Source organism: Rhea americana, unplaced genomic scaffold (assembly GCF_003343005.1).
Source record: "Rhea americana isolate MKP2758 unplaced genomic scaffold, rheAme1 scaffold_47, whole genome shotgun sequence".
Classification (NCBI taxonomy): Eukaryota; Metazoa; Chordata; class Aves; order Rheiformes; family Rheidae; genus Rhea; species Rhea americana.
In genome coordinates this window covers 1,506,563-1,523,340 of record NW_028186612.1, presented here as the reverse complement: position 1 = coordinate 1,523,340, position 16,778 = coordinate 1,506,563, and the positions used below count along the sequence as shown (strand labels likewise).

The window sequence follows — 16,778 nt, the reverse complement described above, 5'->3', positions numbered from 1 at the left end:
AGTGAGGAGGGGAAAAAAGCTCATATGGACTGCTGTTATAGCCACTGCTGCTTCAGAGAGCTAAAGTACTGAGCTACAGAAAGGTCTTCTGCTTGGAACTGATTTAAAGTTTCTTCTGCACATCGTATCTTTAGAGAACTAGGCTTTTTTCCTTCCATCTAACAAAGTGAGAAGCATTTTACTCTTTCAGCGCCAAATGCTTTTTGTCATTTACCCAAACTATCTTCAATAAATTTGGCCAGAATCTCCCCTGCTAGATTTTCTTTTGTGATAGAGACGGCCTTATGGCCAATAATTAGTGGGTATGAATGAGCTGAGGACACTTCCAGGAGGCCGTTGAAGTAAACGTGAAAAATCTTGGTTCTACAATAAGCCAAATCTCCACCAGAGAAAATAATCATAAAACATCCCCAAACCTACTTATTGCAGTGTGCAATCCTGCCATTGCTTTCAGTTATCTTCTTACCGTTTGTTGGTGGTATGTATGGCCTACAAATGGTACAGTCAAAACCCATATCAGCTATGTTTTCCACTTCCTCCTCTGTGTTTAAGTTCTGACAGATTGCATGCATCCATCTAGAAATTAAGTGGGGGAAAAAATACAATTTAAAGGAAATATGTGGTGTTTCAGGAGACCTAAATATCAGTATATGGTCCAAGTAAATGTGAAATACTTATTCTAATTTACTTTAGGGAGAAATGACGAATCAGGTTCTCCATATACAGCATTCCTCTACGTGTGTTAAATACTGCATATACAGTATCAGATTACGCACTTCCCTTAACAAGAAGAAAAACTATATAAAACAATGTCCCGGAAGCATACACATCTTAGTATCATAATATTCTCCTTTATATGCAATCATCTTAAGTACTCACTTTACACAATGTAATGCAAATTCAGCATCACAACAACAGTCTTGTGAGGTAAATTAGTTTATTTCATTTTTAGAGAGGGGAAAACTGATTAATTCATTTGCCCAGAGTCACATAGTTAAGTCTGTGGTACAACTTAGAATGAATTAATAAGAGACTTCTGAGACTCAGTCCAGTGCTCTTTACCACAAGACCGTTCCTTTTATCTTTAGGCTTTTACATCATTAGGGGAAAAAATTAAAGTGAGCCTTAAACAGGAAAAAAAGACCCTGTAAAAATACTGGAAATCCTTACCGATCACATTGTCTACACTGAATTATGAGCTCTTCATCCCTGTAAGTGCGATAGCAGATTGGGCAGGTAGACAAACTCGCGCAGGGTGCACACTGTGTGTAATTATTTTGCCATTCACATCGTAAGCCTGGAGAAGTAGCTCCACAGTGTCTGCACCAAACACACCTGCACAACAGACAAAATGATGTATTACTTTCAGTTCAAGGTAAGGTTATTTTGTGCCTTTAAAATGCTCTTACTTAGAACTCTATGAATAATTAAGTTTTAGATCAGTAGACACTTTTAGAAGAAAAAAATAACTTGTTTCAGGTTAAACACAGTATTTTATTTGAATGGCAATGTATCCTTTAGGTTTTGGACATGACCAACATTTYTGATATTTTTTAAATAAAGTTCTTAAGTAAGAAGTCCTCTCAGTCTGGAAAACCAGGCAGATGCATATTTGTAACAGTTCAATAGGTCAAAGGAGTTCCTGCTTTCAGCTGCAATTCACTTCAGTAATACGAGGAGACTTAACTATCTAAGAGGTCTATTCTGTTTGTGTTTCACCCAAGTAGAAAAAATGGTTTTCAGAGGGTTTTATTTTGATAAATGACAATCAGGTGAAGTGCACATGAATTTTTCCAACTGCTTCAATTGGTATTTTTTGCCAAGTATTTCAAAAGAAAAATTCTGCCTACCTCTACTTAAGTGGGTTTTGGCATGAACAAACAGTACAAATTGGAGATAACGGTTTCTATATATAATTGAAAGATGAATGAAACAATTGGAAGGTATTTTGTTTGCTTTGCTTAATATATCTGATTTAACTACAATTAAAGCCTTACTACAGACAAATTGGCATTGCCAATATAAAGTGAAGTAATCAGAAAAAATGAAAAAGGCCAGTCAGTATTTCTGATAGCAGAGCCAAACACACCATTTGCACTTCCAGCCTCCTTTTGGAACGGTCTGCAGGGGCGGATCTAAGCAGTAAGTGTGGTAACTGATGTCGCAGTCATCACAAAGCAGCAGCCTTCCTGGATCTGTAGCTTTCCCACAGGCTTCACACACTGTGCATTCCAGGCACCTCCAACCTTTACTAAGCACCACTTTAGTAATCTGCAGATAGTAAGGTGAAAATTATTCAGAAACTGCTCTATGAAGTGTCATCATTGTATAAATTTATAAGTCTGGCTTAGGCCAACACAGGATGCTGTTCTGTGCACATCACAAGTAGCAGTGTAGCAATTAGAGTCTCTGAAGCTTCACTAAATGAGAAAGGTTTAAATAAGACAAGAACTGTGCGTCTTTACTGATAGCTGGTACTATTCTCAAACACAGATTTTTGCAGATATACTAGTAGGACAGAGAATATATACTGCCCTGGATCTACATGTAGAACAATTCTACTCCTTACAGGAGTAGCTGGTCCTGTAAGGAAGAAAGAGAACACTGCTTTTTTCAGGTGTAGTAAAACCAGGATTCAACTCATTATAAATCCTGTATCTGTTATCTTTCCTCCTCCTGCTTGAGCAGGGAGGTTGGACTAGATGATCTYCAGAGGTCCCTTCCAACCTTACCCATTCTGTGTGATAACCAGTTCTGGAGTTTTAGTGACCTGAAGCAAATAAGCAATTTAATGTAATTTAATATAAATAGTACTACATAAACGCAAAACAAAATTATAGTCTCATGAAAAATGCAGATGATATTTCATAAAGCATTTTTAAAATCAAGTCCTATGACATGTTCTTAAAAATTCCACTTCTATACAGATGCATTTATACAATGAACAACAAAGTGTATCATTTACGTATTGCAGTAAATAGATTATGTGCTTGCTAAGTCATCTTCTACCACTCAAATTTGATTTTCACACATTTTCTCCCAGACTAATGAATGCAGAATGTATTAATTAACCACTCCAACTGCTGTCAATTCTGACAGCCAACAGACAAATTGAATCAACTAATCCTTATGCCCCTAGTAAATCAAGATGCAATGTATTTTTTGTTTTTAATTCTCCTTGTATTTAGGTTTTAAACTTATATCTCAAACTGTTATTTTAACCAACTGCTGGATAATCACTGCTATTTATGTTTGCGAAATTACAAAAAGGTTAATTTCTCTTGAGGCAATACATATTATAAAATRATATTTAATTAAAGACTTTCAGAAGTCGCAAACAAATAATGGTCACATTAACTGAAGAATACCTAACAAGTTAACGACTCCCCTAATTACCACAGAACGGAAGGCAGTACACTGCTATTAAAGTGYAATATGAAAACACTGTAATCAAGTAATTTTTTATGTAACAAAAGCACCCACCTTAATACTGACACAGTATGGATGGTAACACTGACCGCATTGGGAACAGGCGAGCAACCTGCCCTCAGCACCTTGGCCAAAGCTCCCACAAACTACACACATATCCTAAAATTACAGAAGAGAGCAGATCTTCAACACATGCCCAACAGTAAATTTGGAAACATGCAACTGCAAAGTTCAACTAGCCTACTGCACAATGCACCTCCTAATGACATTCATTTACTTTTTTATTTTTAACTAAAAAAAATGAAACAAACAAAACTGAAACCAGACTATCATCCTAACCTGATGAAGAGTGAATTTGTCACTGTTAGAGAAGAGGACAACTGTATTATGCATTGAGTTTTCTTCCTCATCTTTGTTAGATGAAACATCCATAGTTGTGACCTATATAAAAAAAAACCCAAAATATAAACAGTATGTACATCAAATTTTCTAAGACATTAGGAAAGTTGAAATCTATCTGTAAAACATTAATTTTTAATAGTACTAGAGAATACAAGCTTTGAAGAAACCAGAAGAAAATGCAAATGTTTATTAATACTATCTGATCTTATGTAAAAATCTACCTTCATCAGAAATTACAATATTAACTTCACATCATTTTTTCAAACTTGTGCAAGCATCATCTCTATTTCATTTTAAAGAACCATTCTCTTTCTCCCCTTTGCTCACTTTCATATTTATCCCATGTACTTTAAAATGCAAACGGAACGAAAAAGGGCAGTCTGGGAAAAACTCCCTAAGTAGCAACTGTCCTACTGTGACTAGTCTGCTCTTTCTCCTATGTATAAACACTGAAGTTATTCTAATTGAAAACTTAATTATAGGGACATTCTTTAATACCTGAAGAGCAATCACATAAATGTATCTTGTCCCGTAGTGCTTAAAAATGTTTTAGTCAATGCTGCAAATAAGTTAGAGGAATGACTAGTAATAGCTGAAGTTACAACAGTTAGAATATTATCTGTAAACAGTGTTTTGAGGCTATGTAGCTTGCCCATAAAAAAACTACGTTGACTTAAACACCTGAAATTGTTGTTCTGATCTTAACTTTTACTGTAAACGGAAGCTTTTCCTTTGATAAAGCACATTGTTACTCTGACCTAGCCTTTATGAATTAGTTTCATACATGCTTATATAACATCTCGGGAAGAAAAGCAGGTTGTGGAGTGACTTCAGGAAATCTACATGAAAACATTAATGAGCACTTAAACTGTGTTCTGACTCTCATGCAAAACTTGCCATGCAGAATGTTCCATGAACTTAAATTATTAGACCTTGCCATTTACTCTCTGAACCAACAGCAGCCATGAAAGTTTGTAAGCTAAGAGTACAAAGTTCTCCAAAAAGGAACAAATGAATGACAGAGAAATGTAACCAGTTTCCCAGCTGTTTCAATTTTATAAATGTGGATTATTTTAAATACAGCTTAAATCTTACATAATTGATTTTGTTTACACAATAATTTACATGTTTTACAAGTCCAAACATCATTCTGAGATAAATGTGAATACTACTACAACAGCTACAAGAAATTCTTTTGATACACTGTTGCTGAAAATTACAATTTACTGGGAAACAACTAAAAAGGGAGTTTAAGCATACATTGTTCAGGTCTTTTAATTATTGTGTGGTTGACAGCACAGTAGATGTAACAAACCAGCTAATCAAAAAACACCTGCAACACCTGGAGAGGTTTAATGACAGCAAAGTTCTTGGAGTTGTTTACATATATGAGAAAGCAGACTTTGAAGCACAGAATTGCTCTATTTTGACACTACTTTAACTCCAGCCATGACCCAGTTAGGTTAATCTATTCCCACCTCCTCTCCCCTCTCCCCAAAGATGTACCAAGAAATGTCCAAGTTTGTGTAGTTGTTCACTGGCTATGATTCCATGTTGAGTAAGAATCTGTGCAAAGGGACCGAAAATACAGCCTGCTTTCAAACATTTGTCTTGCAAAAGGTCTCTTTGCATTGCTACCTTCCTCTGCTTTATCATGAGACAGCCAGATCTCTGCATTAGAAGTCTGAAACAGAAAAACTTTAATTTATTTTACCAGTGATAAGATCAAATTTCTACAGGAACTGATGGAAAGTGATTGCCATTTTGATTTACACCAATTTACTGAACACTAGAAAGGGAGTGAATGTTCTCTTTGCAGTTACAAAATCCTTGAAGAATTTGCTCTATAAAGCCCAGCTTCTCTTGAAATACAAATTTGTGCTTTGTAACATCAGAATAACTACATGAATGCCTCTAATTCAATAAGGTACCTAAGACTAGCCTTGGCAGAATTCATCCTGTATGTTTAAAATTATGTGTTTGCTTACGCATCTTGACCACCCAGAGCTTTAAAAGTGAACAAAAATACAGACAGCTGTTCCTCTCCCAGATCACAAATACCTGCAGAGTATTCAGAGAGATTATTACATAGACAGCAGAAAGTGGCACAAGGCTATATGAACTCCACCAGATTATAAGTAAAATACAATAAAGCAGTTCTAAAGAGCCTGAGAAGTGACTTGATGAAGACAAAAATGAACAAATTCTTTCCTGAACACATCAGAAACAGGAAGCCTGTCAAGATCTGGAGGGCTGACTGATAACCAAATTATAAAAGGTATGTTGGAGGCAACAAGTCCATCACTGAAAAATACGTATTTTTTGCAATGCACTTTCGCCACAATTTTTCATACCAGAATTCCTCCTTACAAGGAGCAGATCAGATTATTATGTTATTTAAGAGTTTTATAAGGACTTATAAGCACGAAATAGCTGAACTATTTGTTCTTTGTAGTGAGCAATTACTTGCTTAAAATCACTTCAATGGTGTAGGAATGGAAGAAGGCAAATGCAGCTACCATTTTCTCAAAGTTTTCTGGGGAGAATCCAGAACACCGTGTACCATCCGACAGCATATCTGACATCTGATTGCAACAGGGTACTCGCAGTCGTATCATTTTTTTTTCAGGAGTCAGGAAGAGCTTTAGTGAGGGTAAATTGTTTTGCACAGGTCTATTAGAATTCTCTGAAGGAGTCAGCAAGCCTGGGGACAGGGAGATCTGATTGATATAATCTACTCAATTACCAAATTATTTTGGCAAAGCCCTTCACTAGTGCCTCTTAAAAAAAAGTAAGCCAACACAGAATCAGAGGGATGGTCCTTACATTGATACAAGATTGGAAATAAAAAGCAGAATAAAGTATSAGCTTTCTTTGTGGAAAAATAGTGAAGTCCTGATAGGATGTCTGCTAACAGGCTGTGCTGTTCAATATACTCACATACGATCCAAAAAATCAGAAGAGGAGCAAGGTGACAAAGCTTGCTAATAATATTAAGCTATTCAGAGCAATAAAAAATGAAAGGCAACTGCAAAGAACTGAAATAAAATGGGAGATGAAAGTCAGCACAGTTGAATTAAAATAATGAACATGGCAAAACAACTGACAAGTACGATCAAAAACATGGAAAAGCTTGCATACAAGGAACAACTAAAAATACTAAGATTCTTCAGTCTAGCACAGACAGTGAAAGGAAAAGAAGTGACAGAAATCTACAAAAATCAAGAGAGGCATGGAGGAGGTGACTGAAAAACCCGAAACACAGACAACCAAACAAAAAACCCTCCACTATCTCTTCTGTATGAGCACTAAGGAGCAGCCAACCAAACCAGTAGGTAGCAATTTAAAACAAAGGAAGAATTTTTGTATCCAACAAAATATGTTGGACATAAAACAAAAGATGTTTTGACCCAACATCTTATCAGCTGTAGAGCTCAAAAACAGTTACATGGTCATCAAAAGGTTCCAAAACCGAATAGACAAATTTATGAAAGAGAATTCCAGCACAAGTCATCCCCCTTCTGTACAGCAAACTGCCAAGCCATGAACTCTAAAGTCTCTCTCTGACTCTTCTGTTTTTGTACTCTTCCCTCATCATTCAGTTTTGGTCCCCTGGATAGACAAACCTCTGGTGTGATCTGCTAAGGCTGCTGCTACGTTTGTACACATAAGTCTTGCTCTCTCTCCTTTTCTGTTCCAGTGAATGCTGTATTTAATCAGCATATTCTCCCCTTGTGGAAACAGAAAAAATCCTCCAAGACCCACAACAGTTGTCCCTTGAAGTGGCAATAGCAGTGTAAAACAGCATCAGGTCCATTTAGCCAGAAACTGTATTCTAGTTTGTAACTAACAAATACTCATTAATAACCAGGTTTTATCAAATACCTCTACTTTTTAGTTTTCTTTGATTTTACATAGTATTTTAATAAAATAATTATAGCTGAATAAAATTATGTTACATTAACAGACCACAATATGACTTAAAAATAAATGTTCTTACCCCTGGAATGACTACAGTCCCAACTCCATTTTTCAGTTTTGATCTACCTCTGCCACCTCTTCCTGAAAGACCTGCACCACGTGGCCTCCGCTTCCCTGGGAATCCTGATCCACGGCCCTATTCAATATAAGATAATAATTTAAATGCAACCTAAAGGCTTTTTGTTATATGGAATTCAAACCTGTTCAATGCATCTAGGGAAGAATATGAATAAAAAAGCACCCTATGATTTCAAGTGAACATGGGCACACTAGGCCAGAGTCATTAAGTTACTGCATAAGTTGTTGCAAAACACCTTTAACTTCTGTAACGATTTACATGACATAATATGATCACCTTTATCATCAGAGAAAAAACAGCCAAAACCAGTAATGTTTATTTTCAGTTCAGGAACAACTGGAAATAAGGAACACTCAGCTCAGACAGTTACGTGACTTCTGAACATGGTCTGGACACTTCGCTAGTTGTAATCATAGCTACTTTTCTTATAGTATGAATAACCAAATAAACATTAGAAGTCGTTAGGATTTAATTCTGCTTCTAAAGAAGAGCAAGACCTGGCTCCACTGAACTCTTTAATCCAGCAGGTACAGAGAGAGCTTTTTCTATTCATTGTATTGATTAACCTCGTATCAACACTTSATATACGCCTAAAGTTACGTTTTTCTTTTAAAATATCCACTTATTTTTTAGGAAGCTTYTTCCTTATTTTATACGCAGACACATAGTTGCAGTGCTTGTGTACTCTGGAGTACTTGTAAAGTACGTTCAACCATAATGAACTGTGGAAAAGCAAATATGGTTTTTTAATAATAATTATTTCATGATTTTTTTTAATTTCAAAACGAACTGAACACAAACTGTAAGAAGAACTTCCTAATCACTTCCAGAGAGAAAAGGATCATGTTGACAATGCTCCTAATTGAGTTCTGGCTAGTATGTCAGACACCTTTGCACAGACTGTATCAATTTCAGAAGCTCTGTTCTGTATAAATCATGGCAGTTATGGTATATACACCCAAGAGAGCACCCTTTCCTACCTCCAAATAAGTAGTGAGGTTATTTACTACATTTCAAATTTGTGAATAATATCTACTGCTAAGATAGCCCAACTTTGTCCACAAAATATCTAGATGTCTACAGTGTCTGTATCCAAATGTTAGCTAGAAATTACTTTTCATACTAAGACAGAATGTTTGCTCAATAAAACAATGTTGACTAAACCACAAAGCTCTTTGGTGATGATGTTGCCAACAGACATGAACAGTCTCCATTGACAGAGAGTCCAGAGATGGAAAGGAGCGTGACGGACTCAATACTGCCAACAGTATTTTTCAAATACACCAAATCCTGTTTTCAAAGATGATATACATTCACGGTAATTATTAAAAGGAGAATCCAAGAAACCCAGTATTAACATTTTATCAATGTCCATCATATTAATGGAAAGAGAAATTAAACTACCTTACTCTTATACAACGAGGTAATGCAAGACAACACTATTTTAGGAAATTAAACGAAGGACATCACTGATGGCAAAAGCATTTGTATGCAGTAAAGGGGAACAGATAATGTCCTCATATATATGAATTAAAACATATGTAGACACAGGACAAACAAGAATGAACTTTTTAAGATATGAACTCTTCTGACAAGTTTCTCATTTTCTGTGTTTCAGACTTAGTATCAGTATTGTTATTTTCACAAGACCAGAAACAAGCACATACTTATATCAATGTTAATGCTGAATATTAAGCTGAAAATTAATTCTTGAAGCAGCAAAAGCTAAGCTAATGTCAAATTAAAATAAAATTAGCATGAAAGTTAAAGTGAGACGAAAATAAATCATTTGGAATCTACAGTTATTAGGTTTTCATAGTTTAGTGGATTTTTTTCCTTTTTTTTTTTTTTTTAAGACAGTAATTCCAGTTAGTTTCTTCAGGTATTTTTAATGATAAATGTCACCGTGGACAAAAGCTTGGTCTGTCTAATCAGATAGGATAGCAGGTATTTATTCCCCCACAGGCTAAAATCAATGTCACTTTGGATTCATTCTGAAAATTAAGACACACCTCAGATCTGTTTKTTTGTTTGTTTTTTGTTTTTAAATGTCTGGCTTACCTTACTGTCAATTTTAAGGACATTTTTCTCCAGTAACTTATTTTGACAGCTACTTGAAGTCAACCACATGAACTGAAGTACTAAACACACACAAAAATTGGTAACAAATTATTCTTTGCCATGTAAAATTATGGCAATGCTATCACAGTATTTCTATACTCTGGAAAGCATACATTTTTAAACAGAAAGTTCCAGAGTTTTACATAATTTTTAAAGGCCATAAACAGTGATAGAATGGAAGATTAATTCAGTTGTGCTATACAGAATTTCATTAGTAGTCTCTACAGCAGAAAGACAGCAATGGATACATGTAAATAAATTCAAATTATTTACCACTTTGATGCTCCAAATGGCACTGCCAGGAAGCTGTCTGGATTTAAAAATGTCCCGACCTTCTGAAATGTCTGGGGACCAGGAAGGTGGGCTGACTGTATTATTGGTACTCCAAGCCCCCTAGGATATGGTAGGTGAGAAAATAGATGTATAAAACTTCGCAACATAAAAAAAGAAAAGCAAGCAACAAAAAAAAAGTCTGAAAAGCAAAGCACATGCAGGCATAGGCATTTCTACATTAACTTAGCTAGTCAATTAGTTCACACTGATTGAGAGGAGGGTAGAAAATTTTCACGCTGTCATTGAAATTTGCACTAAAATTTTAACCTCGAAATGACAGTTAGGTACCAGGAAATGAGTTTCATAAATGAAGCAGGAGACAAATAGAAAGCAATCAGTGATAATAATAATAAATTTTATCCCTAATTTTTATTGCCTCAAACTGAACAGAGAGGACTTGGAAATGATAAGAAGTTTTCTGTTTTACATTTCAAACTGTGTTTTTGAAAGAGCAGATGTCCTCAGTCAGCTTTCGAGTCTAAACCTACTGGCAATCACGGGCAGCAACTAGTCTGAAAAGCATGCGAAACACAAGGAATATAAATAAAATATGAAAAAAAAGAAAAGAAAAATAGCCATGGGTAATTAGCAAAATACTTTTTTCCTGCAGCTACATCACACACACAAAAAAACATTATAAAAGCCCAATACTAATGTTTCTTTCACCCCTAATAATTTCAGTATGGTGTCAAATATTATTATATACATGTAGTAATTGTGTATACATACGGTGTACCTAGAAACTCTAAGTAACTGATTGTATTTTTTATTCCTATTTATGTAGTTCCCAACACTGTGGGGTATCATTTGATTCTGTGACAAAAAATATAGTAAAACAAAAATAAAGTGCTAAGATGTAGAAGAAAAAGTGCTGAAGTTCCTCAGATACTTTAAAAGCTGTGGAAGTTTTTCTTCAACCCTGAAGCCTTCAAGCCTGCATAAGAGGACCGCCAACGACTTGTTAAATAATTTCATTCTACACTTGTAGATTAGCATACTTATAGTATTTCTTTTTTCTTATTCTAAGCTTATGTGAGAAAAAAAARAAGTAACAGTAAGATGAGAAGTACAACAGATGAAGAGAAGCACAGGTTTACTTCTCAGGAATTACGTTCAGCAGTAGAACAGCACGGATGATATAGAGTAACTTAATGCACGTTAATAGTCCCAACTACTCACACGTGCATAATGGCTTACATGTGCAAGCACAAACACATTCACGCCTTTGTACATCAGTCTATACAGTAGTAAGTATAAAGAAAAGCGAGATAGTATTACAAAATATGGTTTTCTAGAAGAAAATATCTTCTATTGAGAATGTGTGGAAAGCAGTTTCTTTGGCATCTGCAGTCCATCAGCACGGATGGATTSACCTGAGCCTGCAAACAGGCATTCACTCGGCAAAGCGCGGGGCTCACCGAGAGTGCGGCTCCCCCTCAAGTAACTTCAGGCCCAGAGGGTGGTGGCAAGGGCTCCCCAACCCGATCAAGGCACAGCCAGGTTAGTTCTGTTGGCAGGGGCAGGTGAGGAGGAGCCCACAAGCTCGTGTGGTGCCACTGCCACCTTCTCGCAAAAGTGGGCAGGCGACAAATGCCAGTGGCCCAGGAGGGCCCAGTGCAGTCGTCGATGCAGCCCATCTACAGCAAGTCCATCTGCGACGCAGAAGCTTAAAATGCACGTAAAAGCTGCATTTCAACAACGCCAAGATTGTCAAAGTGGTAAAACCCACAGTATGGACACAGTGGTATCCAGTGCAAATCTGCTTTGGTGAGTTTAGCTACTTCTGCAGGGGAAATGGAATGAAGACAATACAGCACTTAAAAATACAGTAATAATAATAAACTTTACAACTTCGTCCACACAAAGGGCTAACCAGTCTGCTTCACAGCCAGGAAAAGCTGCGGACTGTCGGAGCCCCCCTCAAAGGCTCCGGCGGGCCCGGGAGCCTCTGCTAACCCGCGCTGCAGCTCAAGCAGGCCCAGTCAACTGAATAGCTGCAATCGCATGACTTCGCTATCCCGGCTCGTTCTGCTTGACTTGACTCAGCCAGTGACTGCTCAGACAGCTCAGAGAGCAGACGGGAAGTGGCAGCAGTTGCCAGGAAGGGACCAGCCTGGCGCCGCTGGAAGCGGACACCTCTGGTACCCGCCGCCAGGCCGCAACGTGAGCACCGCGGCCGCGAGGGAGACGTGGGGGAAGGCGCGCACAGGGCTCAGCAGCTACCTCAGCAGGTCTCTGCTAAGATGAAATGTAACTCTACTGTGCTAGCTTGATTTTTAATATCAAGGAACATGAAATAGTGATTCTCAGTTTGAGAAAGCAAACTGTCAACTTTGCTTTCTGCAGAAGTTAAAACTTCTATTGAATTTACTTGCAGTTTGTGTGCTAAGTAATTGTTCTTTATATCCAAATACACTAAAAATGTTAATAAAAAACTGAAACTATCTACTTTTAYTTGGAACTTATGATGCTATTTTCCCTTTAAGAAGATACACTTCTCTAGTGATTAAGTATATTCAAAAGATTAAAAGCTAATGGAATATTAAACCTGAATATGAAACATTCAGTCTTTCAAAACAAAATGAATTGTATATGATTCATGAACCATATTGTTAAGAATTAAATTGGGAATTTAATCCAGGTTTTATTGTAGATCAGAAACGTTTGAATTCTTGGTCAGATAAATTTAATTAAAAACGCACATTTCCACAATACTGTGAACAAATGAACTCCATCAAAGAGATGCGTTAATTATATTTTGGCTTTTAATTAATGCCTATTACCACACAACACTGAAGAAAAAGTTCTATTCAGTTCATTCATAGCAAAACCATGGCAATAATCAGGTATTGCGACAGAAATGGGAAGTTCTTATTCTCCATTGCCTTCTCGAGTCCTCAGAACTRAACACCACAGCTACAACCAAACTACAACCACAGGCAACACAACGTCACCAGGGCTCCGGAGATCTTGCTGTTACCAGCGACTGCATCAGCGGCCCAATGCTTTATGAAACATACTGTRATCATAAATGCACAAACATGCATTTTCATTTTACTATTCAATTTTAGGGATACGAACAAAACTTAGATCTGTTCTTACTAGAGCTCCCTCACAAAACCATAAAACTCCTAAAACAAAACCCCCTCAATTCTAACACAAACTCATCCTTGAAACAGTACCTTTTGGATCTCTTTGGATCTCTTTTCCAGCATCTATGTACAGTAACATACTAAGGAGTACCCAGTAACTGAAGACTGTGAAAAAGCCACAGTATCCAAGAAAGAATAAGCACCTGACTCCATCATGATGGTCTGCATTTCCGCTACAGAGAAGCTCTCAAAGTACCTAGAAATATGTAGTGAGCCATATACCAAGGTTCACCAGTATCATCATGATGAAAATGATTCCCTTTGCTTTATCTAATCACAGCATTTTCCACGGAACATACACTCAAATAATTTTTACAGTAAAATGGAAGGGGTCGAAGTTTATTATTTTCTATACAATATGCTTCTACAAATCATTCTCCTCCAAAACAGTTTATCTATTAGTCTTACAAAGCTGCATATGCTGTAATGACCTGCACTTATTATTGACTTTATGTTATTGTTTCCCAATACTCAGTGCTGTTGCAAAAGAACTAATTCAAAATTTTCAGATACATGAAATATCCCCAATAACACTTAAATCATTCAACCACAGAAAAAAATACGCATTTTTCCTGTGAAGATTTCAAACAAGGTATATGTCAGAATAATCATCAACAACCTTATGTGATAATTCCTTTTAAGACTACTGCTTTACAAAAAGATAAAAGTAGAAATCCCTCTGGCATAAACCTGCAAATTATTTGTAGGSACAGGTGGACAATCTGTATGCTCCATGGCAAAGAGACTGCACAGATACAACTCTAAGGTTAGCACTTCAAYAATATTGTTATGCTGGCAGCTAATAACAAGTATCTCTGATTTATGAACAACTACAGTCAGGATACATTCAGGAGTAGGATTATGAATAACTTTGTATCCAATACTGAAACTGAATAATCAAACATATTTTAGTAGCGATCCTATTATTAGCTTTTGAAGRAAGAGACAATCATTTATCCCACTGCACAGCACATAAATTAATTTTAATGAAAACAAATGCAAATCATAAACTATTAATTTACATGGATTCACCTGTGTCCGGTGAAGACCAAATCTCCTAGGAAAAAGTGGAGAATATTGCTACCTGCAGAAACTGGTTAATGTTGGCTTGTCCTTGGGGTCCACAGAGTAATATTAATCTCATGAAAATATCTATTTTAAACCTGTGCAGCTCTGGATAAGTGACTGGTCCTATAGTGACAGTTCCTCTGTGCAACAGAGGAAGCAGCTGTGGATCCAATGCTAGGCTGGCCAAGCGTGGGAGCCAYGACTGCCTTAAAAAACCCAACAAAACAACAACAACAACAAAAAACACAAAAAAACCCACCCAACCCTATTTTGTGTAGGTTTTCTCTCTTATTCTACTAGCTGAGAACTGATCGCTGCTGAGCGGGCAGGCTGGACTAGATGGTCTCCAGAGGTCCCTTCCAACCTTACTGATTCCATGGTTCTACAATCTAGATGCAAGATAACATTCAGTACCTCATAACCTAGCTCCTAACAGATCAACATTATGTGCTTTTCTTTAAATAGAAAGAGATTGACCACGAACCCATAAAATTCACCAGCTTTTGAGAATGCAAAATTCCTTTTTTAGTGATGTACACAGACACAGAGAAGACTCACACATGACCTGGTCTGTTCTGAACTGAGATGACATACTGCCATTACTTACCACACTCCTGGAACCTCAGGGAACCAGTCTTTCTTTTCCCTCCAGGACTGTTTTCTCCAATTTCTACTTGCTATGGGTCAATGTGACCTTGCCTAGCCTGTGTTTACCTTCCTCCCAATAGACCCAGCTCCTTCAGTGCAGTTTGGATCCTATTCTGAAAGCAGGAGGTGGAAGCAACTATCCCTTAAGAAGCTGAAAAGGAAACTGCTATAGCTGAGTACATTCCCTGTTATCCTTCAGCTCTCTTCCTCCCTGAACTGGAAGCTATTGTGAATTCTTCAAAGAAGGTGGAACTGTGAGAATAGTCTTCTGAGAAGACCTCAGCACACACCTCATCATTAGACAAACAAGCACTGGGACATTTTGTTAGGCTAATACATTTGAAATTAAGTTTATGAGCTTTCTGTAACAAAGCACTAGCGAGACAGAGAAAAGATGGACAGGAGAACACAACACGTTCCCCACCCATCAGAACCTGCCAAGTTGGAGTGTCTCCCTGAGCCGGAATTCAGAGCTAATATCCATTCTGAAGTATCTGTAGAGCATGACACAAAAAAACCAAAAGAACTTAATTCTTTGCTTTTATATTTAGTGAAAAACAGCTGAACTACGTGTCCCAAAGAATTCTCAGGTAACAGGAAACCAAACCAAACCCCAATGCATGCAAGTATGTGGTGAATTCAAAAGAGAGGCATGGGGGAATATCAGAATGAAGATTACAGAAGAAAAAAGTTACAGGGTTCCTTCTTTCTTTTTCTAACTTGAGAACAAGTTTCCAAGATCATACAGAATAGCCAGATAGAAAGTCATATACAGGGCTGTTGAAACATGCATCGAAAAGCGGAAAATGTAGTTTTACTCCTGAAAACTGGAACAAATATGTATTATATATATGCACACACACATATATATGTTTATATATATAAAACACTACACATGCAATGAGCTTTTAAAGATGGCATAAACTGAGCACAATTAGATAAAACTGCAAGGTGCTGTTCTTTTATATAGAATATTTTAGAACGGTTTTTGTTCCTATCCACATAATATCTATGGACATGAGCATTTTATTTCCATCTCCAACATGGAAAATCAGATGAACAGAAGTAAAAACCGATCAACTATGAGTCTGAAAAAGATCCCAAAGCCCTACCTACTAGTTATGCTGAATTTGTATTACTAGTAAAAGGTTAGGAAAATAATGTCTGTTTTTCACTAATCAAGTATCCACAAGCTCTTCATTTTTATTCAGTCCTTACACAAGACAATTTTTCATCAATTTCCACAAAGTGCTGATCTGCGCTAGAACTGAATAATCAGTGGAAAGACAGAAAGAATATTGGGACTTAAAACAAAATATACATTTCCTTTCTTACCAAAAAATCGCTATTAGCCCACAATAGTTCCAGCTTATTGTTGTTTAAAGCACAAGCAAAGGATTATCAAAATCAAGGGGATCAAACGGAGCCTTCTCAGACTAACGTAATTTTAGAAGAGGGTTCATTAATTTTTCAAGTAACTTATCCAGTTCTACAATAGGCACTGCTAAGATGTTAACTGCCTTAAGATGTTATTTGTACCTTTTTATTTCAAAATATAATTCCCA

The 16,778-nt window shown here is 36.8% G+C and overlaps 1 protein-coding gene across 12 annotated transcripts in view; it reads right to left on the bottom strand.

Annotated features, from left to right (window-relative positions):
* KMT2C (lysine methyltransferase 2C) overlaps window positions 1–16,778 on the bottom strand; it is a 202,542-nt gene that overhangs the window by 65,751 nt on the left and 120,013 nt on the right. For 10 of the 12 annotated variants that reach the window (XM_085316432.1, XM_085316438.1, XM_085316434.1 and 7 more), the window contains 7 exons: window positions 10,286–10,405; window positions 7,832–7,948; window positions 3,769–3,870; window positions 3,484–3,588; window positions 2,090–2,271; window positions 1,171–1,335; window positions 467–576 (listed from right to left, as the gene is read on the bottom strand). In XM_085316432.1, the coding sequence (XP_085172558.1) occupies window positions 467–576; window positions 1,171–1,335; window positions 2,090–2,271; window positions 3,484–3,588; window positions 3,769–3,870; window positions 7,832–7,948; window positions 10,286–10,405 (901 nt within the window). The remainder of the gene's footprint in view (window positions 1–466; window positions 577–1,170; window positions 1,336–2,089; window positions 2,272–3,483; window positions 3,589–3,768; window positions 3,871–7,831; window positions 7,949–10,285; window positions 10,406–16,778) is intronic. The other 2 variants (XM_085316442.1, XM_085316444.1) reach the window with 2 other exon arrangements.